The sequence below is a fragment of the Pyxicephalus adspersus genome, chromosome 5 (assembly GCF_032062135.1).
Source record: "Pyxicephalus adspersus chromosome 5, UCB_Pads_2.0, whole genome shotgun sequence".
In the NCBI taxonomy this organism is placed as follows: domain Eukaryota; kingdom Metazoa; phylum Chordata; class Amphibia; order Anura; family Pyxicephalidae; genus Pyxicephalus; species Pyxicephalus adspersus.
In genome coordinates this window covers 85,165,879-85,191,098 of record NC_092862.1, presented here as the reverse complement: position 1 = coordinate 85,191,098, position 25,220 = coordinate 85,165,879, and the positions used below count along the sequence as shown (strand labels likewise).

General features: G+C 38.7%; 1 protein-coding gene across 1 annotated transcript in view; it reads right to left on the bottom strand.

Annotated features, from left to right (window-relative positions):
• The window catches only part of ROPN1L (rhophilin associated tail protein 1 like), a 51,363-nt gene that overhangs the window by 5,487 nt on the left and 20,656 nt on the right, over nt 1–25,220 (bottom strand). Inside the window, exons 4-5 of the mRNA XM_072411975.1 lie at nt 20,432–20,593; nt 7,393–7,568 (exon numbers count right to left, since the gene is read on the bottom strand). Coding sequence (XP_072268076.1) covers nt 7,393–7,568; nt 20,432–20,593 — 338 coding nt within the window. The remainder of the gene's footprint in view (nt 1–7,392; nt 7,569–20,431; nt 20,594–25,220) is intronic.

The window sequence follows — 25,220 nt, the reverse complement described above, 5'->3', positions numbered from 1 at the left end:
GAAAAGATCCCGCCAGCGGCTAAATGGTCAAATTGAACAACAGGGGCGATAGGGGGCAGCCCTGGCGTGTACCTCTCTCCAGCAAAAAGGTGTCAGATAACACTCCCGCCACCTGTGCCTGAGCTGAGGGCGCAGAGTACATAGCTACTATAAATTGTGCAAAGAATCCTGTAAATCCAAACTGGCGGAGCACAGCATGAAGCCAAGGCCACTCAATACTTTAAAACACCTTCTCTTCGACTCGGAGAAGGAACCAAATAATCTATCTTGCTCCAAGACAGCACCTTTCTAATATTATAGGCCGTAGATCTACCCAATACAAAACCCGCCTGGGCTAGGCTAACTAGTTTTGGCAAAAGCACCGCCACATGGTCAGCTAAAATGTTTGACAGCAGCTTAAAGTGAAATGGGTCAATAGGACCCAGGGTCCAATGGATCTTTTTGCTTTTTAGGCAAAACTTTAATATAGGCCGAGCAGCTTGAGGACAGATAAGCAGACCTTGAATACATAATTTATAATGTGGTCAATCGAGGGGTAACTCGGTCCACCAATATCTTGAAATTAGCTGACCGCTTGATCACAGAAGTAACTTCCTCAGATGTAATAGGAAAAATAAGACAAAGTAGCTCTTTCTTCCAACAGATGTGGCAATTTCAACCGATCTAAAAATGCCTGACCCAGTGCAATATCACTTCCTTTGTGATGTATAAAGATTCTGGTAGTAGGAAGAAAACAGCTGCAATATCACAAGGTAAATGTTGGACAGAGCCTGTAGCATCATGAACTCTCGGAGGTGTTTGAAAACCTTTAGCTAGGTTGGCAAGTAGTCGGCCTGACTGCCAAATCTAAAAAATTCCTCTGATTTATTAGGTACAGATGGTAGTATCATACTGATGCAGGCAAAAATCACAAGCATGCTTAGTTTGGAGCCATTTTTCCCTGTCCTTGGCTGATAAAGATTCTTTAAATTTCAAAGAAGCCTGATGGGCCTGGGTACTGGTTTTCAAACATATAGAGTAATGTTTTAGTTTTTTTGCAAGGACACATGGGCCATAACTCTGCCCCCCAGAACTGCCTTGGCTGTATCCCAGTATAACTAAGTTGTATTTTTGTGGGAGGCATTGTGAAACTCAAAATCTAGCCACAAGCGCTTCAGGTGTTGTTGAAATTGCTCATCTTTGGCTAGAAAAGCTGGGAAGCGCCAGGTGAAAGCGGACTGGTGCAAATAGCTTTTCGTTAAAGACAAAAGAACTGGTGCGTAATCCGAAAAAACGATGGGATGAATCGTAACCGTCTAAACTTTTAGTAGCAGGTCAGCTGAAACCAAGATGGTATCTAAGTGAGACATAGTGGAGTGTACTGCAGAAACATTGGTATCAGACTCGTTGCTGAAAGGAACAATTGGAAAGAAGAATCATTTGACACAGTAGACCCCTGCCTTGGCGGAGGTGGACATCTATCTTCCATTGTGCTGGCAATGTCCACCAACATGGGAACTGAGGGAAGATTTTGAACAACTGTAAGAAGGTTGTCATAAAATAGTCCATTATCCTGATTGGGAACATAAACCGCCAACAGCGTAAAGGCATTAGCCGGAAATTGCAAAGTTAACGAAGCCCATCTGCCATCCGAAGGGTCACAAGACTTACTACATATGGTATATTTAAGCTTAAGTATATTTAATGTAGCAATATCATTACACCCGCACATCTGCCATGAGCAGAAGCACCCCAGACCTTGCCAACCCAACTTTTTCTCAACAAACGAAACAAAGATAACTGTAGATATGTCTCTTGGAGGATCACAATATCAGCTTGAAATTTATTTAGGAGCCTGAGATCTATAGTGCGTTTATGAGGGGAGCGTAATCCTTTAACCACCTGAGCGATAACCCCGACCTGGGTTCGGGTTTAAAATAATTACAATTATCGATAACCCCGAACTTTTCTCACTGTATGAAAATACAGTGAGAAAAGTTCGGGTTTATCGATCACTTACCCGGTCCCGCTGCGATCATCTAGCGTCGTGTTCCAGCGTCGTCCTCCAGCGTCGGGTGCCCTCTCCGGGAAGAAGAAGCCGGCCGGCGGAGAAGAAGAAGCCGGCCGGCTTCTTCTCCCTCTGTAGCGTGTACGTCGACACGTACGATAACGTCGGCGCGTGTGCGGGAAATTCAAATTGAAACTCATTCAAACACATTTTGTATTGGATTGAATTCAAACTCCTGTATCCAATCCAATACAAAATAATTCAAAATAAATACAAAGTATGTAATTGTTAAATTCAAACTCTCATTTTGCATTGGATTGGATACAGGAGTTTGTATTCAATCCAATACAAAATGAGAGTTTGAATTTTGTTCTCATTTTGTATTGGATTGAATACAAAGTCCTGTATCCAATCCAATACAAAATAATAGAAAATATATTTATGTGGTTTTGTCTATAGGTATGTGACGGACACTAGGGAGGTGTTTTAGAAAAATATATTATTATACAGTATACCGAATTATCAAATTTTCAGTATTTTTTATTTATTTATGTATTCTTGTTTAAGCTGATTTTTTGTGTCTTTTATTTAATTTTATTAAAAGTAATTTTTTTTACATGATTGTGTGTTTCAAACATTTTTTATATTCATGATATCTACTAGAACCCTGTTCGGACATATTTCTGTAAGTTACAGGTCTACAATTTAAAAAAAAAAATTTCATGAAAAACAGTGTAACGCTTTTGGAACAGAAATATAAACATCAGTGTAATGCCCAGGTGGTTAATATTCCAAGTAAAAACTTTCATTTAAGGAGGCATAAATGAAAAAAAGAGTACAGAACTGCAGGTAGATCAACTCATCTTGTTGCCTGAGGCCATCCCAGCCGAGTGTCCCCAGAAAAATATAACTGCCACCAAATGGGGGCAACTGTATTGGGTGAGGAGTGGACAGTCTTTCCAGTAATTTAGTAGCACATTGCAACATGATCATTTTATGATAGCGTTTATAGAAGTCCCAAGTAGAAATTATAATCTGCAGGACCTAGTTCTTTCTAACAAAGCAGAGCTTATAACAAATATGCATATAAAAGAGAATCTGGGTAGCAGTGACCATAATGGCTGTAAACAGGAAGCAAAAACAGGAATGGTAAAAACGTTTAATTTAAAGAGAGCAAATTTTCCATTATTATAAAGAACACAGAACAGAAATGTTAATTTTTCAAGTCTGTTCTACACAAGCACACTAAAAAATATATTCCAATGGGTAATAGGTTTTAATTTTAACCTCTTAAACTTACATGGCTCACAGCTGATGTTACAAAAGCCATAAAGAACAAGAAAAGGGCATTACAAAATTATAAAATGGAAGGATCACCTTCATCACTTGAAAACTATAAAGAATATAACAAAATGTAAAAATGAGATAAAATGTGCAAAAATTCAAAATAAAATCCCAATTTAAAAAAAATATATATTATTAGCAATAATCAGATCTGAGCATGTAGGCCCCTTAAAGGATGTCTCTAAGTTGGTAACTGGGGATAAAGAAAAGGAAGATTTACTAAACACATTTTTTTAGTTCTGTCTACACAAAGGAAAAGGCAGAGCTTAAGTCCAAATTCATAATAGCAACGTCTCTGCCCTAAATGAATCACAATGGCTCACAATTGATAGTTGGGCAAAATTAAGGTTGACAAAGCACCAGGACCTGGATTACATCCACGTGTCCTCAAAGGAGCTGAGCTCAGTACTTGGAAAGGTCCTAGAGAGATTGATAAGGAACCACATAGAAAAGTTTCTGCTAGAAAATAATAATATAAGTGAAAGTCAGCATGACCAAAGTTGTCAAACAAATTTACTCTCTTTTTATGAGGAAGTAAGTAAGTGAACATGTAGACACTGGAGTAGCAGTTGATATAGTGTACTTGGACTTTGAAAAAGCATTCGGCAAAGTACCAAACAGATGGTTAATATGCAAGTTAGGGTCAATAGGTTTAGAAAAGTCAATCTGTAAATAGACAGAGAACTGGCTTAAAGACCGCATCCACAGAGTAGTGAATAATAAATTAATACTCTGAATGGTCTACGGTTATTAGTGGTGTACCCCAGGGTTCAGTGTTGGGACCTTTACAGTTTACCATTTATAAAGATGATAAAGAGTTTGGGATAAAAAAGTACCATTTTTGTATTTGCAGATGACACAAAACTATGCAATGGAATGAAGTCCAGACAGCAGGTCTATAATCTACAAGCAGACCTGGATGTACTGTTTGATTGGGCAGCCAAGTGGCAAATGACATTTATTATAGATAATTGTAAGTTATGCACTTGGGGGCTAACAACATGCATGCTTCATACTGTCTAGGGGGAATACATTTGGGGGAGTCAGGAATAGAAAAGTATCTGGGGGTTCTGGTAAATCATAGACCTAATAATAGCATGCAATGCCAAGCTGCAATATCAAAAGCTAGCAAAGTACTTTCTTGTAATAAAAGAGGAATAGAGTGCAGAGATGGAGACATAATCCTGTCCCTGTACAAAGCATTGGTCAGACCACATCTAGAATATGCAGACCAGTTTTGGGCATAAGTTCACAAAAAGGACATTGTTAGAGAGATTAGCTGTACTGAATCTAATTTCCCTTGAGAAGAGATGTATAAGAAGGGCTATGATCACCCTGCATAAACATATAAATGGTCCATATATAGGTAACTCTCTTCCCAAATATTCACTTTGAGATCATTACAAACAACAAGAGGGCACTCTTTGCGTCTGGAGGAAAAGAAGTTTAAGCTCCAGATAAGGAAGGGATTCTTCACTGTAAGGTCTATAAAAATGTGGAATCGGCTACCTCAGGAAGTAGTTTCAGCAAGTTCTACAAATTGCTTTTAGACAAAGCTGAATGCTTTTTTAGAAGCACAGAATATACCTGGGTATTAAACCTTTAAAGTAAAGATAGCAGAGACTAGTGATCCAGGGAACATCCGAATGCCTTATGTAATCAGGAAGGATTTTTTTCCCCTGTTGAAGCAAATTGTACCAGGGTTATTTTGCCTTCCTCTGGACCAACTATGTCCATAGGGTTTTATATCTGTGATATGTTTATTTCCCTAGTGGTTGAACTTGATGTCTTTTTTCAACCTGACCTACTATGTAACTATGTAACCATATAATGCATGGTGATCATGCCAGTGGTTTCCCTTTGCTAAAATAGGGTAATGTTACTTCATCTTCTGTGAATTCGCTGCAGTGTTGTTACCAAGTGCGGTGGCATTCTGACATTGGCTGAGGGGAAAGAATATCATCATTACCCCTCCCCCTTGTTATTTACAGCAGGAAAGCCATATGCCACTGAAAGCTGGGTAAGGAATCTAAACTTTCCTAAATAGATCTTTAAGAAATTGTATTGTATGGCTCTTGGGGGTTTAAAAAGAATTTAAATGATAAACTGCCAGGAGCAGGTGTTGTGCCATTAGGCTATGATTTAATGGCTTGGACTAATTTCCGTGCTCCTGATGGCAATTCTTACTTCATTTCTTTCTCTACCCCTCATACAGTCTTTTTTCTTATCCAGTGTACTCCCTTCCTTTTCCTTTTTTTTTGATCCCTTTTTCTGTTATTCAATTTCTACAATCTCCTTTTCTCCTCCCACAGCTGACATACATGGAAATAAAATGTAACAAGTTGCCAACAAGGGGTACCAAGTTGTAACAAGGGGCAAGTGGCTGTATGTAACAATAAAGGTTGGGCACTTTGAGTCAATTTTTCTTTGGTAAATTTGCTCACTGCTCCGAATTGCTAATGCTAGCAGTTTACAGGGATTGGTACCTCGTGATTTGATTACTAGAGTCGAACAGTGATTCGTAGTTTAGGACATAGAAGTGAATTAGGAGTAATGGTTGCCAACATAAAATGCACAAACAGAATTCTGAAAAACTCAGCTAGCAATCGCTAAAAAAATTTTGAAATAGAAATACCAGTAATTTTCTTAGCAGGAGATAACTGCTTATCACCCATGTTACATAGTCTTTAACAGTTACAGTAGAGACTTACATTATTTTGAAAACTTTTCTAAACCTTTGGTGCACATGCTGTTTATGTTGGGAGGCTGTTCAATTATTACAGCCAAAAGGAAGCAGGAGAAATGGGCTGCTATTTCAGTGCCTCTGTTATGAATTTTGCTTATCTGCAGCCACAAAAAGTCAACAATGAGAAATTGTTTTAAATCTCATGTACTGATTGCTAAGAATGTTTGAATACTTAAGTCCCCAAAGCCTTACCACAGGTTTTTTTCAGGCTATATGTAACTGGAAATAAATATATCCATACAATGGAAGATTTTTACCAGTGTTTTAGAAACTACCAATCATATTGTGATTACTACCAAGTTCCATTATGGTCACCCCCTATGCTAAAATAAATACATTTTTAACAAAAGGAGAGATAAAAGGCCATGCAGGCATGTTTAATTTGGTGGGTGTTGTGTCTTTAGTAGTTTGCCATCATGCTAATAGTATGCATTATTATCAGTATTACTGTATTATCATAATTATTGTAACTGCTGAGGCTTTTTAGTGTGTATTTTCAATACAGTGGACATTTACGCCAAAACCATGCATTACTACTGAGCCCCGATGAGGATGGAGTGCTTTTGGCTCCTACTGACTGTACTTGTTGTTGGACTTTAAATTGTGTACTTGCTCACAAAGGGGTTTTGCACTCTAATCTATATCTTTTTTTGTTGGAGGGAGAACATCTTTACTAAATAGGGAGAACACACTCTGTCCTCTACCTGGAGCTTGATGTCACTGTTGTGTCCTCATTCTTCTCACTACAGCATATTTGCATTCTTTAAAAATTTGAATGACTAAATTACTTATTAAATTATTATAGTGCTGGATTGCCCTGCAAACCCTGTGGTCCTGGACTAACTTCCTGCCCCTCTAAACTTACCACCCTTTACTACACTAGGTGCATTTTTTTAAATAGAAAAAAGCCTCCTGTCTGCAATGAAACCTATTATTACAAGGACACCCTCCAGCCATTCTGCTATAGAGACCTGAACTAATGAATTAGGAAGACCTTTTTAACAAATTGTGCCATTGCTACGAGATCTACATACATTTTTCAGGAAGATCCATCAATGGCCATCTGCCTCTACTATAAAGTTTGTCTTTTTTTTTTATTTGTTGACCACTCCAAAAGGCTTTCGCCTGACCTTTAAGGCTTCTAGATGCTGGTGTCCAAATATGGTACCACAAGGTTATTTTAAAAAACTTTATTTTAAAGCTTTCCAAGGCTGGAGACTGCCACTACAAATATTTTACAAGCCTGGCAATTATGTCACAGAGTACAAAATACTGTTTCTCACTATAGGAAATAATTTAAAAATGTTTTTCTCACGCTTCAGTCTGCAACAGAAGAATAGCCTCCTCTATCTGCGTCTCAGATATATCTTGATCAACCTGGGCAAGATACTTATAAAGAAATGTGAATGTCTCAAAGGGAATCTGTGCAGCACCACCTTCTGGGTCTTCTGTAAGTATTTCACAGGCATTTTTCAGCGCAGTGGTAATTGTCTGCAAAAAACAAAAAAAAACAAAAAACATGTCAAAAACTATAGTGACAGATGAATTGACAATAACATTTTTTATTTCTCGCTTGTACAGTTGTTCCTTTTAATAGGATAGGATTCCCCCTTTGTATGATGTCTTTGCTCCCTTAGCAAAGGAGGTACAATCATGTTGTGCCATGGCAAAGTAAACTGTTATGTGCCTCCACTGCATGAAAGTTAACAGAAGACTGTAAAATAAACAATGTGACAGAAAAACAGTAAACTTCAAAAAGGACAGAGGATTTCTCAGCTCACAGCATGGCCTCTCATACAATGTATTAGTAAATAGGCATTCCTGGATAGCATTTACATGCAGATTACCTTAGGAAATGCCCACATATTAAAACTAGAATCAAATCACTGACAGGACAGAAAACAAATAGCTAAACGGCGACATTACATTACATTGAGTGGGCCAAAGAAACAAAGTCTCTGCTTCTCTACATTCTGTCACTATCTTGAATTTACAATGCAGGGTTGATTAACTTTTGGCCTATTCTGAAGACAGAAAATCAGCTGCACAGAAATATTGTAAGAGTTAAGGGCGCAGAAGGATCTCATCCTGTAGTCTTTGTGGTAGCATTCTTTAAAGATGTGCTTCATCTGAAAGAGGTTTACTCGGAGTCCACTGTGAAGCTCACACATTCTGTACCCTTTAGTCCCAGACCTTCTGGAGCACCCCTTGTCCTTTTCATGTTTGTAATTCTAACTACAGAGATTTGGATCTTATTCTGTCAGACGCTCAAGATAAGAAGTGTAAAAATACAGCAACTCAACTTTTTCCAAATTTGCGCTTCAGATCCACAAAAGAAGTGATGCTTGTTTGTTGAGAAACATAGGTGCTTACAAGCAAAGGAGCTTAAATACAGCATAATATATCCCTGTAAATTGAGAGTTCAACGCAAAGGGAGTAAAAAGTGTTTTGTGTCTCTGTTGGATGCCTTAGGCTATGTTCAGACCTGAGTTAGCCGAACACAGCGTTTACTGCTTCCAACTGCCTACTCTGCAGAGCCAGGCATTTGGGAAAAATATATGGTTAAAACGCTAGCTTTTACAGATGCCTATACAAGGTTTTGCAAAAGCTTAAACAGATGTTTTTGGGTGTTTTCAGGGGCCTTTTTTGTGTAGCTTTATTTAAACAAGAAGTTAAGCTGGTGACTGTAAAATGGAATGATATCACTGCTCTTTACTTCCTGTACTCATTCTCACCCATGGTGTTGGTGGGCAGACATCTGGTGACCCACCTATTACAAGGGGCTTCCAGATATCAAATAAGCCTTTCCCAAACCCAGACCCCCATTACACTAACCCCTGGCCTGCAAATACACTTGTCCTTCCAACCACATCTGAGCTTCTAATGCACGTAGCTGCCCTTTCTTCCTCATCAGGACCACCAATGCACCTGGTTACCTTTTTAACCACAGCAGAACTACTAATGCACCTGGTTACCCTATGTTCCTAAACTGGGCTACAATTGTACCTGGCTGCCTTTCTAACCCAATCTGGGCTAGCAATTTACCTGGTAGCCCTTTGCTCCTCATAAACGAATGCACCTGACCGCTCTTTGCTCCTCAACTGGGCTACCAAAGCACATAGCTGCTCTTTGTTCCTCATCTGACTCACCAACGCACCTAGCTGTTCTTTGTGTCTCGTCTGGGCTTCCAATGCACATGGCTGTTCTTTGCTTCTTATCTGGGCTAGCAATTCATCTGGCTGCTTTTTGTTTCTAATCTGGCTTGCCAATTCACCTGGCTGCTTGTTGTTCCTCATCTGGCTTACCAATGCACCTTCCTGCGATTTTGTTCTTTATTTGGCTTACCAATGCACCTGGCTGCTCCTTGTCCCTCATCTGGCTTACCAATGAACCTGGCTGCTCTTTGTTATTTGTCTGGGCTACCACTGTGTCTGGCTCCCCTTAGAGCGAAAATAGTTTATCTGACTCCAAATATTCCTTGCTACCTCTCCAAAGGACTGAACCTCCATAACTATGATGATCCATGAAATGTTCCATATTATCCATCCATGTTTACACCTTTGCTTATCTGGTGTCAGATTTGTTGCACATCTCCAGATGGAAAGAATTAGGTTACTCAGCACTGCTGTGTCCAGGGGTGCAGCCATTGTTGTCACCTAAGACAACCTCCTGTCCTGAGCATTGGGAGGCACTCTGCTGGCGTAAAAAAAATCTGGAAACTGCTCTAACAAACATGCAAAAACAGTTGTAATCTTTTTCAATTGAAGTCAGCAGAGGCGGCAGCTGCTCAAAGAAACTACAGGGGTTAGCGCAAAAGGCCGCCTGCAAAATGAACAGACTCATTTGTTCCAATCTTATCTATTTTTTTACACGTTTTGTAGTGTTAAAATTCCACAGTGTCTGATTTTACTGCAGGTGCAAATGCCCTTAGATTGGTTGGACACTGTATTCTAAATTAGTTTGCATGGAACGACTCCTGAAATTTTCCTTTGGTCTGTGACCAACACTTTTTTTGATGGTTGATGTTGATGCTCTGCTGCCATCTATTGGACTATTTGGTAACTGCATTACACTACTTACATCTGAGTAGAACTTTTCTGTGCTCTAGGAGGTGGTTTTATAGTTTGTGGATTTTGTTAAAGTTTACTGTGGGATGAGGAGCAAACGGCAATGTTAATATTTTTTCAGTTTTCCCTTAGGAAAATAATATGATGTGTTTGTTACATAGTAAGTTCAACCACTATGGAAAAAACATCCCATATATAAAACCCTATGGACATAGTGGAAGGCAGAAAAAACCCTGGAAGGCAGAAAAAAACCTGGAAGGCAGAAAAAACCCTGGTACAATTTGCTCCAACAGGGGAGAAAAAAATTCCTTCCTGCTTCCATGAGATGTTCCCTGCATCAACAGTCTTAGTTATCTTTACTTTAAAGCTTTAATACCCAGCTATGTTCTGTGCTTCTAGAAAAGCATCCAGATTTCTCTTAAAAAATGCTGAAAAAACAGAGACTGAATAAATTTAGAGCTGAGGTCCAACAAAATTCCTCACCCTGCCATCTTAAAAGTCTGGAGGCACAACAAACCAGAAAAAAATGCCTATCAAACCAAAGCGGCTTTTAGCCCAAATGTCAAAACGTCATTGCTTAAAAAAACATTTAAAAATACAGAGAGTGAGCTGGGATCCCCCTGATAATTTTCCACACAGCTGCAGTTGTCTCTCTTATAGTTGTTTCTCTTTCTCCTGTACATTCTTTGGAACAGCCAGTTCATTATATTTTTAAAAAAACTGGGATGCCTGTAATTAATTGAAAGGAACTATCCCCAGGATAGGTTTGAAGGTGGTATAGCTTCCATGGCTTAAGGGTGAAATAACTACTCCCAACATCTATTTGGTGGCTGGAAAGTTGTTCTGTTTTTTTTTTTTTATTGGTGGTTAACCTCTACGTCTGACAACTCTCCTGTTGCTCCTGAGGCAACAGTAATGGAGTCTTATGAGACCTTGGGGCATCATATCCCATGACTGCATGTTTACCATTGCAGATCAGTCACTGCCACCCCTATACCCCATTATGGGGTAATCCATCACTAACTCAATTTACTGGTATTTCTGATCTGGTTGTTTTGGCTGGGGAAGGTGATAAACTACTTGTGAAGGAGGGTAGACTTGTCACTTTAAATGCATTGAAAGAAGACAACAAAATACATGATCACCTGGAAAAGGTATATAGATGATAACTTAATTTTCTGGTCAGGATCATCATCCCCTATTTTAAAATGTTTTGATCATTTACAAAAATATAAATTTACTATTAAGTTCAACTCTCATTCCTCGATTTATATATTAAAAATTGATATGGATTCTAAAGTTACAACCTCACTCTTTCATAGGAAAATGGCAGGCAATACTATTTTGCAAGCCAGCAGTGCCCACCCTAAGGCCCTTATCAGAAGCATTGACTTAAATAAATACTTAAGAGTAAGAAGGAGATTGCACAACAGACAATGACTTTAAAAAAGAGGCAAAACTCCTACAAGACAGACTAATATTAAAATGATATTCAAAAACCCCCCTCAGAAAGTCTTATCAAAAAGCCTTTAAAAACCAAAGACAGGACCTATTGAGCAAAAAGTCTAAAACTTCAACTACAAACCTCCCCACAACCCGACTAATCACGACATACAATGAAAATCATGACTTTATGTATAAAATGCTATCCCAACATTGGCATATATTAACATCAGAAAAAACAAATATATTGGGAAAAAGCCCGCAATCACATACAGAAAACCACCATCGGTTAAAGACCATCTCTAGCCATCTTGATCTTTAGCCATTATCAACCCAAGTCTACGTGACCCTATACCACATAAAGAACAGGGCACATTTAGATGTGGACAGTGTACACAGAGTAAATGGATAAAAGAAGCCCTGACCATAACACTACCCAATAGAGTTATTCACAGACCCCGTCAGCATATTGACTGCAACACATTTGGAGTCATCTATATCATTTCATGTACATGCGGGGCATTCTTTATCAAGAAAACCAAACGCCTTTAAAAAAGACGCATTTATGAGCACATCTATTCCATCTATATTGGCAAAGTCATGACACCGGTCTGTCACCATGTAGGAACAAAACATAATTTTGACAGCAAAGTTTTAACCTTTTTCGACTTGGAACACATCCCCACAAGTACTAGAGGGAGAGATATAAATAAAAAATTCTTTAAACTGAAACAAAATGGATCATTAACTTACAAGCCATGCAAAAACCAGGTCTAAATAACTATGTAAGCATTCTTATAATATCCCAGACCAATAACCAGGAGTGAATATATATATATATATATATACTGTTATGTGTGCTCATCCAAATAAGTTGTATATGAGGTAGTTCTGAGAAGTTCCTGGCTTTGCCCCCTTCCAGATGAAATAGAAAAATTAGTGTGGGGGCATATGACAGCTTAATATCTTAGTTTGTAACTGTGCAAATATCAGGTCTTTGCGATTCTTAAAACTGGTTTTTCTTTTAGTGAGAAGCTGTGATGGCAGAGGCACAAGCAAGTTTCACGTCGTTGGAGTTACCGGCCGTCATGAAGTTTTTGTTTCTACAGGGAATATCAGCAAAGGACATTCACACTGAGACCTTTCAAACTCTGGGGGAGAGGTTTCCCTCCTACAGCACTGTCAAAATCTGGATATCTCGTTTCAAGACTGGGCATTTGACCATTGAAGATGAGCCCTGCAGTGGGCACCCCCCAACCTGCTGTCTATGAGCTGATTATTGGGAACCGGCGAATATCCGCAAAAAAGATAGCTTAGATACTTGACATCTCAACGTGTTGGGTTTGATATCACCACTATCCTAGACATGCACAAGCTTTCAACGAAGTGGGTGCCAAAATGTTTGAACAGTGATAAGAAAAAGGAACGAGTTGAAGCCGTTTTAGCCCATTTTGAAGATGCACAGGACTTTTTGGCTAGGTTAGTGACTGAGGATGAAACCTGGCTCCACATCTATGATCCCGAAACCAAGAAACAGTCAAAGGAATGGTGCCACATTGTGTCCCCACAGCCAAAGACGTTCCTGACCCAGAAATCGGCCAAAAAAGTGATGGCGTCCGTTATTTTTGGACAAAGGCGGTATTCTGTTGGTGGACTACCTACCTCAGGGCTCTAGTATCACCAGACAGTATTATGCTAACCTTCTAGAACAGCTAAAGGAGGCAATTAAGATGAAATGCCATGGAAAGTTTAACAAAGGGATCCTTTTTTTGAAGGACAATGCACCTGCGCACACGTCCAACGTTGTGGCTGCCAAATTGAACACCCTGGGTCCACCATCCCCCCTACTCACCTGACCTGGCCCCTTTGGACTATTATCTGTTCCTGAATTTGAGGAAACACCTGAAGGGACAACATTTTGAGGACATTTCTGACGTCAAAGATGCCGCCGAGAACTAGTTTGCGGCCCAACCAAAGGACTTTTTTGAACAGTCTAGAAAAGCTGCAACTACGCTGTACCAAATGCATCAGTCTCAGGAGGGACAATGTTGAATAAATGTGTTATTTCATAACTCTGGCTCTCTTCTTTCTGGGCAAAGACAGGATTTTCTCAGCACTCCCTTGTACATATATATATATATATATATATGTGTATGTATATAGGTACCTCCGTATAAGTCCCAACTTAGTATAAGTCCCGTTTGGACAAGAAAAATCTTGCTTGGTATACAACCTTTTTGCTAGAACTTGTATGGGTAAAAAGGAGTCATAACACCGCACGCTACCCTTATTTAGTCAGTACGCCAGTTGCTACCATTGAGTGAACAATCTGCACTATAACTACCTGTGAATTACAGAACATCTCCTCCTCCTTCCTTCTCAGCACCATTCTAGTAGGCACTCGACTCTTCTCAGCAAGGTAAAGAGAGGTTAAATTTTCATTTATTTCATCTAATTGCTTTTGTATTTATATATTATAGTATTATTTTAGTATCAATGTATATTATGCCAATAACAACAGGATTTTTTTTCATGGGAATGGATTATTCATTTTCCTTTTATTTTTAATGGGAAAAGATCTGGAACGAATTAGGGACTTATACCAAGGTACCACTGTATGTGTATATATATATATATATATATATATATATATATATATATATATATATATATATACACACATACACACACACACATATATATACATAAATATACACATTATATATATATATATATATATATATATATACACACACACACACTCTTCAACATACTGTAAATTTCTATCTATGCATTTTTGCATTCTAAAGATATTCACTCATATGAAACCTGAACTAATCAAGAACATATGACATTTCTATGCATGGATATAAAGTGGATATTCCACTAAAATATATATGTGAGGATATTTATTTCCTTGGGATATCTGCAATGATTTCATATCTGATTTTAATTTTAAATATTCATTTCATTCTTTCTATTCATTAGGCCCAATCATCAAACTTTATTTCCTCAATATTGAGGTCCCATGTGTCAACACAGGCACTTGCACAGGACCCAGTGCCACCTCTAGCGGCGCCACGGCTTATGCATGGGCTATCATCCTCAGCCCGTGCTTGGCTGGTGTTCTAACAAAAAAATCTACCTGTGAAATAAATCTACCAGGGGGCGTGTACAATTACGTAATCGTCAGGAACGTTTCACAGCTGTGTTTGCGTATGAATGTTGCATGTCATGTACTGCAGCCTTACATCTCTCCGAGTACAAACCTCCATATCTCCTAAACAGTATGTTGTACCGACTTGAAATTTTCAGGGTATACAGGGGACCCTCATAGCTAGCAGTATCCCAATTTCATCTCCCCACTTTTAACAACTTTGAAAATAATTATAAAAACTAGTGAAAATTGAACATCAGTGTTACATCACTTACATCAGTTTTAAAAGTAAGTGTGTCTAGAAGCCCGAAAATAAACATACAAATTATGGAGCCCCCGGGGCGACTTACATAGCAAGGAGATGCGAACCCTAAATTTTTACCTAACTGTCACAAAACTAGTAATGTCATAGTACACTACCCTGCCCCCTTCCCGACTTTGAACCCCAATTTCTCAGGAACGGGGAGATATACAAACCAAAAATGTAGGTGCAAGTGGGGGACACCTGTGACTAACATCCCCCAAAATTTCATCGTTAGGCAATCGTCAGAACATAAAGTACTCTGCCCATCCAAAAAAATTACCCTGTTACACATTGCTGGGGGATTCCAGCACCTGAACCCCAATTTCTCAGGGACGGGGGGGGGGGGGAACAGGTGAACAAATCTAGAGGTGCTAGTGGTGGACACCTGTGGCTAACACCCCCTAAAATTTAATTCTTAAGGTCATTGTCACAACATAAAAAAATTTGCCCATCAAAAAATCTACCCTGTTGCACAATACTGGAGGCTTCTAATGCTTGAACCCCAATTTCTAAGGAACAGGAGATAACAGGTGAACAAAATTAGAGGTGCTAGTGTGGTTAATACCCCCTAAAATTTTTTTGCCAAGCCATCGTCAGAACATAAAAATCCCTGCCCATCAAAAAAATCTACCATGCTACACATTGCTGGAGGCTTGTAACGCCTATTTCTCAGGAAGGGGAGGTACAGGACAACAAAATTAGAGGTGCAAGTGGGGACACCTGTGGCTAACACCCCCTAAAATGTCATCGCTACAGCATCGGAAGAACATAAAGAACTGTGCCCATCAAAAAAATCCACCCTTGTTACACCATGCTAGAGGCTTCTAGCACCTGAACCCCAATTTCTCAGGAACGGGGGGGTACAGGTAAACAAAATTAGAGTTGCAATTAGGGGACACCTGTAGCTCGCATCCCCTAAAATTTCATTGTTAGGCCATTGTCAGAACATAAAAATCCCTGCCCATCAAAAAAATCTACCATGGTACACATTGCTGGAGGCTTGTAACGCCTGAACCCAAATTTCCCAGGAATGGAAAGGGGGGGGGGGGTACAGGTGAAAAAAATTAGAGGTGCACATGGGGGACACCTGTGGCTCACATCCTCTAAAATTTCATTAGGCCATTGTGAGACCATAAAATCCCGGCCCATTAAAAAAATCTACTATGTGACACATTGCTGGAGGCTTCTAACGCTTGAACCCCAGTTTCTCAGGAATAGGGGGTAACAGGTGAACAAAATTAGAGGTGCTAGTGGCAGACACCCATGGCTAAAACCCCATCAAAAAAATCTACCCTGTTAGACACTGTTGGAGGCTTCTAGCACCTGAAACCCAATTCCAGCAATGTGTAACGGTAGATTTTTTTGATGGGCAGAGTTCTTTATATTCTGACGATGCCATAATGATGAAATTTTAGGGGGTGTTAGCCACAGGTGTCCCCCACTTGCACCTATAATGTTGTTCACCTGTTACCCCAGTTCCTGAGAAATTGGGGTTCAGGTGCTTGATGCCTTCGGCAATGTGTAACAGGGTAGATTTTTTTGATAGCCCGAGATTTTATGTTCTGACAATGGCCTAACGATTAAATTTTAGGGGTTGTTACTCACAAATGTCCCCCAATTTAGGTTCAAAGATGGGAAGGGGACAGGGTAGTGTTGTATGACATTGTGTAGTGTAGTATGATCATATAAATTTGGGGTTCGCACCTCCTTGCTTACTTCAATTACTTTTAAAACAGCAACCCTGATGTTCAATTTTAACAATTTTTTTTATAATTATGACCACTATATTTTGAAGTATAGGCAAAGGGGTGAACAACGAGTAGGGTTCCTATCTTTTGTCCTTAGTGGTATTCTAGATTGCCTAGCCTGAGTTATATAGTAATTTTGTAGGGTGAAATGATAGACAGGATTTAGAGGCAAATTAGTAGGAGAATGGTATTATTTTAATAATGTATAATATACCGTACTTATATAGAGTTCACAGGTTTCAAGTATAGCATCTGAGCATAATATTTATTTAACTCTATGTATTACAACATGTTGGATTTAGCGTTGAAACTGAGCTTATTGCTTTTCCTCTTTCTATTATTTGATTTATTTATACCCATCATGCTGTTATTAGACATAACTTCAGTAAATGCATTTAATTCATCTTTTGTGTCACAACCTATTTGATTTGTGTAAAGTATAGGAGTATACTATACATTATTAAAATACTATTCACTTTCTAATTTGCCTCCAAAAGCCTGTCTATCCTTTCACCCTCCAAAATTACCGTATGTTTTAAAAGATGTTAAAGGGGGAGATGGAATTTGGGGTACTGCTAGCTTTGAGGGTCCCCTGTGTACCCTAAACATTTCAGGTTGGTATGACATACTGTTAAGGAGATTTGGAGGTTTGTACTGGGAGAGATGTAGGGCTGCAGTACATGACATGCTGCATTCATACACAATGACAGCTGTGAAGCTTTCCTGACGATGACCTCATTGTACACGCCCCCTGGTAGATTTATTTCAGGAGTAGATTTTTTAGTTAGAACATTTCAGGTCGGTAGGACATACTGTTCTGGGGATATGGAGGTTTGTACTGGGAGAAATGTAAGGCTGCAGTGGTAGAGATGTAAGGCTACAGTACGTGACATGCAGAAGTCAGTGAAAGTGAAACTTTCCTAACGATGAAGTCATTGTACACACCTATTGGTAAAAACCCCCTGGTAGTTATTTTTAACGGGTAGTTTTTTTTTTTGTTAGGACACTGGTCTTATCTCCCCCGTGTGATCCTCCCCAAAGGTAGGATCACCTTTCAGTCAGGGAGTGACGCGAGTCCAACATGGGCAGGGTGTTTCCCCTCTGACTGATATGGAGTCTGTGAAACGTTACAGTGAACTCCCTACCTGATTGGCCCGGTGTGCGACAACCGGAAATAAACAGATGCCATGCCTTATTAGATGGGCTCCTAATAAACACAGCCCTCTGGCTGCAAATACACATAGACTCCACACTTACTACCTGCCTCATACTTATAGAAACTCCTGCATCTTGCATCTTCTCTGGTAAGTCTACCTATCCCTATGTAACTTTTAAACATACTTATCCAATTTGAATTGGTACACTCTGATTCTAAATTTGCCTGACTGCAAACCCCCCCCCCCCCCTTTTTCTTTTCACATAGATGGGGATTACTGCTGTATTTTACAGTCTTACTCCTCCGGTATGAAGTCAAAGCAACTAATTAGACCTGGATATGTAACCATTTCCAGCTTTACTTGTACAGTGTTCTCCCCAGAAATTTTTTTCAGCCGGGTGGTAGGAAGCTGTAGCCGGGTGGTAAAAAAGGGGGTGTGGCAAAACACGGCAAATTGATGACACAGAGCACGGAGCAGCTTCACCGAGATTCGTGCATCCCAGGATGAGAGCTTTCGAGAGCTGGGCGGGGTATTTAAATCAGCCGGGCGGAGCAACCGGCTAAAACCCTCTGGGGAGAACTATGCTTGTATATATCCTATCAAAAACCTACCACCCTTTTTTGTATTTATTGGGAATTAGTTACCTAACATCATTCATCAATTTCTTTATTATTAGTGTAAACTGCAGCTTGAACCATCTTACTGATCTTTTATTAGACCCCTCTTCTACCAACGTGAATGTAAGTAACTCACTTTCTAATTTCATTTATTGACACTATCTTACAAATTGGTAAAATACCATTATGTTAACAAGAATACTCTAATATCAGATAAGAAATTATGAACCAGCTTTGTTGAACTACATCTCAGATTTAGATATCTGTTATATAGAGAGAAAGTTACTTATTGTTAAATATGAATATGTTCGATAACAGTAATAGCAAAAGCTTCTAAATGGTATTCATTTATCAGATAATGAAGGAATAGAAATAATATGGCTAAACATCATCATCACCAGGTGTATTAATACTCCAGGGATACTCTTTACTAGGGATGAGTGAGCGAGATTTTTAAACTCAATCTCACTGTGAATTTAGCCTTTCTCGCTTACGGAAATTGTAAACGAGAACAGCCAGTGTAAATTTGCCGATTGAGATCGAATTTTCCTTAAAAAAAAAAAAGTCCCACGGGCTGTACTGATCAATGAATGCAGCCACTCAAGCGTCATCAGGATTTTCCGTTCCTCAGCCAATCAGAGAGCACCAGAGATTTTGAGAGTCTCCAGTGTTCCCTGTGCCCGCACTGGCCCCTGTGTCATTGCTGTCTGTCCCCTGGATCCCTGGCTTTGGACCCCTGGCGTGTGACCTAATCTCCCTTGCTTGCTGCCTGTCTCGACCCCAGCTTTCCTTGACTATCCTCCTGCCTGGTGATTTGATACCGTGCTTGCCCACCTTGGTGTGCCCAAGGACCACAACCTGGCCGTAACCAGCAGCGCAACATCCTCACCATCAGAGGCTCTGGAGAAAACCTGGTTACGGCTTAGACTCTGCGGCTTGGCCCTTCTCAGGGCTCGCAACACCTCTCAGGGCACCTCCACCTCCAACACCTCCCTAGTGGTCCTGTCTCTCTGTGCGTGACAGTTATTATGCATGGAAAGTAGTCCTAGATAGAAATCTTCTCCACCCACACTGGCAGCTGGAAGGCCCTGGTAAACACCTCCTTACTACGTATGCTAGCAGGGGCTTAGAAGTTTAATATTTTTACAAAAGTTTGGGGTGGTTGGATGGAAGATGCAGATACCTCGTCCACCTCCTAGGCAGCTGTGACACTTTTCACTGATATTCTGATATAACTTTGGGAATGTCCCATTGTGACAACAATTTTTAAATAGGGTTAATCTTTTTTCTCTTGTTATGTTTTTTTTGTAAATGCTTTGTTAGTTATTTTGTTTGTTGGGCTGGTTTTGTTGTAATTGTGCTATAGTTTAATTTTTCTTTGTGGTTTTTGTATTATAATATTGTATAAACTGAAAATAAAAAGAATTTGAGAAAAAAAAATTCTAATGTATAACTGCACATTAAGTCAGTGTCCAGAGTGGCATAATTAACAATATACACTCAGATTTAAACTGACCTCCAATAAAAGATGAACCCCCTAAACCTGGACATCTAAATGAGGAATGCACTTTGTCATGTACAAGTTATAAAGTAAAACTAATATTTTTAGGTTTTGGTTTGCCCCCCAAAAATACTTTTCTTGACTTGATGGTCATTGGAGAGCCCCAGTAATATCCTTTCTTACACCGGTGGCACATTGAAGCACACTAATTTTGAAAAAAATCTGCACTGTCAAGTCCCAATAACAGCAATTTGTGAGGATCAAAAATTTCTGATTTAAAAAATTGGATTTTTAGAGACTAGCTATCAATGTTCATTTTATAATTACACAAATATAGTTTAACTCTTGAAGACAACTCACCTCACCAAGCGTACTACATGCAAGAGCCAAAAATTTTAGCCATTCAACTTCTCTTCCAAAATTAACCAGTTCCAAAATACTTTGCAGCTGTGCTTGTGGTAGGCAAAGATCTTTCCACTTTTGCTCCAGTTCATCTTTATTTACAATTATCTTCAAAGACAGCTATAAAAAAAAGGAAGAAATAAATGAATATAAATAAATGTATGTTCCCCACTTCATAGTTGTAATCTAAAATTTGCTTAACTATTTTGCTGCTGGAACCATATGGTTTTGTTTTTTGCACATATTCCTAAATTCTTTTATAATAAAAAATAATTTTTTTTTTTTTTTTTTTAAAGACGACCCCTCAATCCTGTAAGTTTATATCCTTTAAAGTGTGATAATTTTTTTTTCATACAAAATTAGTATAAGTGTTAATTAAACACAAATTTTTATTAAAATACACCCAAGTTCATTTTATTCCACACAAACACTATAAAATCTTATTCTTTTTTGAGGGTGGAATGCACAATATAAAAAGATGAGGTTGTGTTATGTAAATGGACCAAATATAGGTCATGCTTTACAAGGATTTATAGCTCATAAATTTAATTTTCTCTCACTCACTGGTGTGTGGGTTACATAGTTACATAGTAAGTCAGGTTCAAAGGCAGCTCAGTGTACAAATGTAAACACACTACTGATTGGAATAAGGACCAAGAGTTTGTTTATATCAGTCAGTATGTATTCTGCAAGCCAGGATTCCAACTTTACCCATCTTTCATTCTGCAGAAATCAAAAACACTCTAATTGTGTAAGCCCCAAAGTAAATCCCTAACTGTAACTATGTATACTTTGATTACGCTGAAAGTAACTATTCCTACTCTGTAAAAGTACTTTATGTAGGAAGGCACAGTTTTGAAAAGGGGAGGTCTAACTGTACAAAAGGATAGGCCGGATGCTGCAGTATTTATTTTCAATGACCTTCAAGGAAAATGAATATATAAATACACACACAGAATAGAAAAGCAGATTTACCACTAAAAGTTAATGTAAACTGTCACTGTTGAACTTATATAAAAGAATGCTAATTAATTGGATGTAAAGCTAATGTTTTAATCGCACATCTGAAACAAGCGTGCAGCTTAAAAAAGTTTTTGTCTTTAAATACACTTTATCTATTTGCACCGACCTATTGACTGCCAGGTCAAGGCAAAGTTTGTTGTAAATGATCTTTGTCTTTGGAGACAGGTGATAGTTCAGACAGAAACCACAATATTATAAATAAGATTTGTCCCTTTAAAGGCATACTTCATGAAACACTTAACTGTAAAATAAATAAAACCTCGTTCATTTAGCTGTATAGTGTAACTGTTTGTCTAATATACAAGCACTGTATTGGGATCATAACCAAACGCTAGAACGTTTGACATCACAAAGTATGGGTAGAGAACTTTGCAATAATAATATAATTTCACCCTGTAAACCAGGTTGCAGGGATTTCTAGATTTGTACAATGAAAGTGGCTAAATTTGTCTAGTCTTGAGTTTCTAATTAGTCATACATTATTCTCTATGTACAAGTGTTGAGAATCTTTAATTTTGTTTTGTAATTTTGTAACATTTCCAGGTCCTGTCACTTTTACCTACATAACATCTCCAAAATCCGCCCCTACCTGTCCCAGAGACCACCAAACTCCTTGTACACTCTGTTATCATCTGTCATCTGGACTACTGTAACATCCTCCTCTCTGGTATTCCACTAACCAGACTTTCTCCTCTACAATCTCTGCTCCTCCGATGACCTACAACTGACTTTCCAAACTCAGCACAAGCACGGCTCCAAGACTTTTCAAGAGCTGCCCAAACTCTCTGGAATGGTCTTCCTCATCCTATAGGACTAGGATGGGTGGAACACCTTAATGCCACCGCTAACCCAGTAGGATACTACACCATATTGCTATTTTTTGCAAAACTAGTGGTTATATGTTAGCCTAGGATTCATTGATAGAGACACAGCTCTCAATCTTTTAAATTAGGTTGTTGGAACAAAAAATTTTCTGTTTTTAAATTTAACACTGGTTGCCCTTCAAAAGCCTGGCTTTCCCTCCCTCTTTTTCTTTCTCCCACAGATACACTATATGTAACCACAGGCTGGGCAAATAGGAGTCCACTCCTCTTTGATTATCCATTGGGGCTTATCTTTCGGGTGGAACATATAACAAACTTCCTCATCCTATTCGGCTTGCTCCTACTTTCTGCTCATTTAAAAAAAGAGTACTCAAAACCCATTTTTTCAAACTTGCCCACCCATTTGCAACCCCTATTTAATGTACAGCGCTGCCTAATATGTTGGCTCTAAATAAATCCTGTTTAATAAAAAAAATAATATTAATAAAAAGTATTTGTGGGACTACAGGTGTCAGGAAGGGTTAAAGAATCACACAAAACACTCAGGCATTGCCTAATTAAAAATTAGTACTTATTTTTATCAGATGCATACAATGGTCTAAAACAGCAACAGTTACAGCAGCAAGATCACATGACTTGGTTTACCCCAAGGAGTGCCCATTTCCATACCATCTAACTGGGAAGAGTCAGGCAGAGAGAAACTTGCATTTCTTTAAGTATATCCAGAAAATGTCAGCGTCATCACTCAATTCTTTGATTCCTGGAGTCAACAATTATACAGTTATCTTAACCAATCAAATCGTTATGTGACCACTGCTAGTTCATTTTGACCAAACCTCCTTGTTACATTATAATGTGAAAAAAACTTGCAATTGTTAGTATGAGATTACAAATTTCATAACTTTCTTATCAGGTCACTTCCACCCCAAAAAGTGAGAGAAGAAGGGCACAAGATGTTTACAAGGGCACAGACCAGACAGTTTACACAAATCTACCTGTACATCCACAATACACATTCAGTATTCAATGTTTTAGTGTTTAACTTGCTAAAAAAAAAAAAGATTAACTCTTAGGTGGCTCTCTAGTGGTAGAATCAGAAAGCTTCACCGAAAGAAAGTTGCTGGTAATATGCAAATAATATAATCTCATACTAACAATTACAATTTGTTTTCATAATATAATGTAACAAGGAGGTTTGGTCAAAAAGAGCTTGCAATTGTTATGGAAGATTTGATGATTATAATATATATATATATATATATATATATATAGTATAATTGTGACCCGATAAAAAGAAAGTTATAACCAATTTTTAATAGTACCAAAGTATTAATTAATTTTTGGGAGATATATTTTGCAATGCCAGAATATTCAGCTGTTAAATACAATTGTTTTTTGTCATATATGTGATTTTGCAACAAAGAAAGTCTCTGCAGACAGCCCAGGACATGACAGTGGATGACTCCAGGATTTGATACTTCATTATACATAGAGAAACAGATTTACAAAGAGATTTTTTGAGAAGTTCTAAAGCTGTACACAATTTATTTAAATAATATAAATATCTTCCTGGGCTGCTTGTGGATATCAAATTTGGTGCCTGGGTTCCCTTGGAGGACACATGACAAATACACTAAAGCTCTTCAGGGCAGGGTTCTCTCCTCCTGTGTCACTGTCTGTATTCATCTGTCATTTGCGACCCCTATTTAATGTACAGCACTGCGTAATATGTTGGTGCTAAATAAATCCTGATTTATAAAAATAAGAACAATAATAATATTATTATTATTATTAGTGAAAAATGTCTTTGTTTTTAAACATGTGGATTTTTAATATGATACAAGTTTTATTTTTCCTGATGAAGCTGATTTTGTGAAATCCGTTGCATGCGACCTGAAACTGGATGTACGATATTTGTATCATGAGGAGTGTATTTCCCATTTTTTAATAATTATACTTTAATTCTAGAAATTGTGAGATGCAATTTGTTTGATGGAGCCTTTAAAGACCAATAATTGTGTTATGCTGGGAGAGATGGAACCTCTAGGGGGCGCTACAGCCTGCACAGTACTGGTGTGAGCCCTGAAAAGGGCCAAGGTGCAGAATCTAAGCAGCAGCCAGGTCTTCTCCAGAGTCCGTAGTGGTGAGGATGCTGTGTTGCTGGCTGCTGCCAGGTTTCGGTCCTTGGGTACACCTGGGTTGGCCGGATAATGCACGGTACCAAATCACTTAGCAAGAGAATGGTCAAAAAAGGTCAGGGCTGGGACAGGCAGCAAGCAAGAGAGGTCAGGAACAAAGCCAGGGCATAGAGCCTGAAATCCAGAAATAGCCAGGGGCGATTAAGAGGCTATTTTCTGATTGGCTGGTGGGATGGGTGTGCTCAGGGTCAGAACTGCCCACATGTACAGGAGAGAGGCACCTGTGTTTTAGCGAGGAAGAGGTAAGTGTGCAAATTGTGTTGATGTATGTTGAAAGTTGGATGTGGCACCTGATTCAACACCTGTCCCTTGTTAATACCATAAAAGGACAGTTACAATCCCAATACTCCCAAAGTTATTGTCTAAAAGGAGGGAGATTTTGAATTATTGTACTATTGATATTTTATCCCAGTTAGGATCAGTGAAAGCTTTCCTTTAAGTTCTTTACTCTGATATCATCATACACTTACACATACATGGTGGGATTGCTCAGTGGCCTACCAATTTTGGATGGCAGTTGTGAATTTATGGGACCGCTTTGAGATGACTGCTTTGATGGCGTTGTTAAATGTTTCATGAAGGTTGCCTTTACAACAAAAACTATTTCTAATCCTTCTGCTGGCTGCTAAATATTGGCATAAGCCACATATACCTATGTCTACAACTCTTGATAGATCATCATTAACATATAGGTTAATGAAC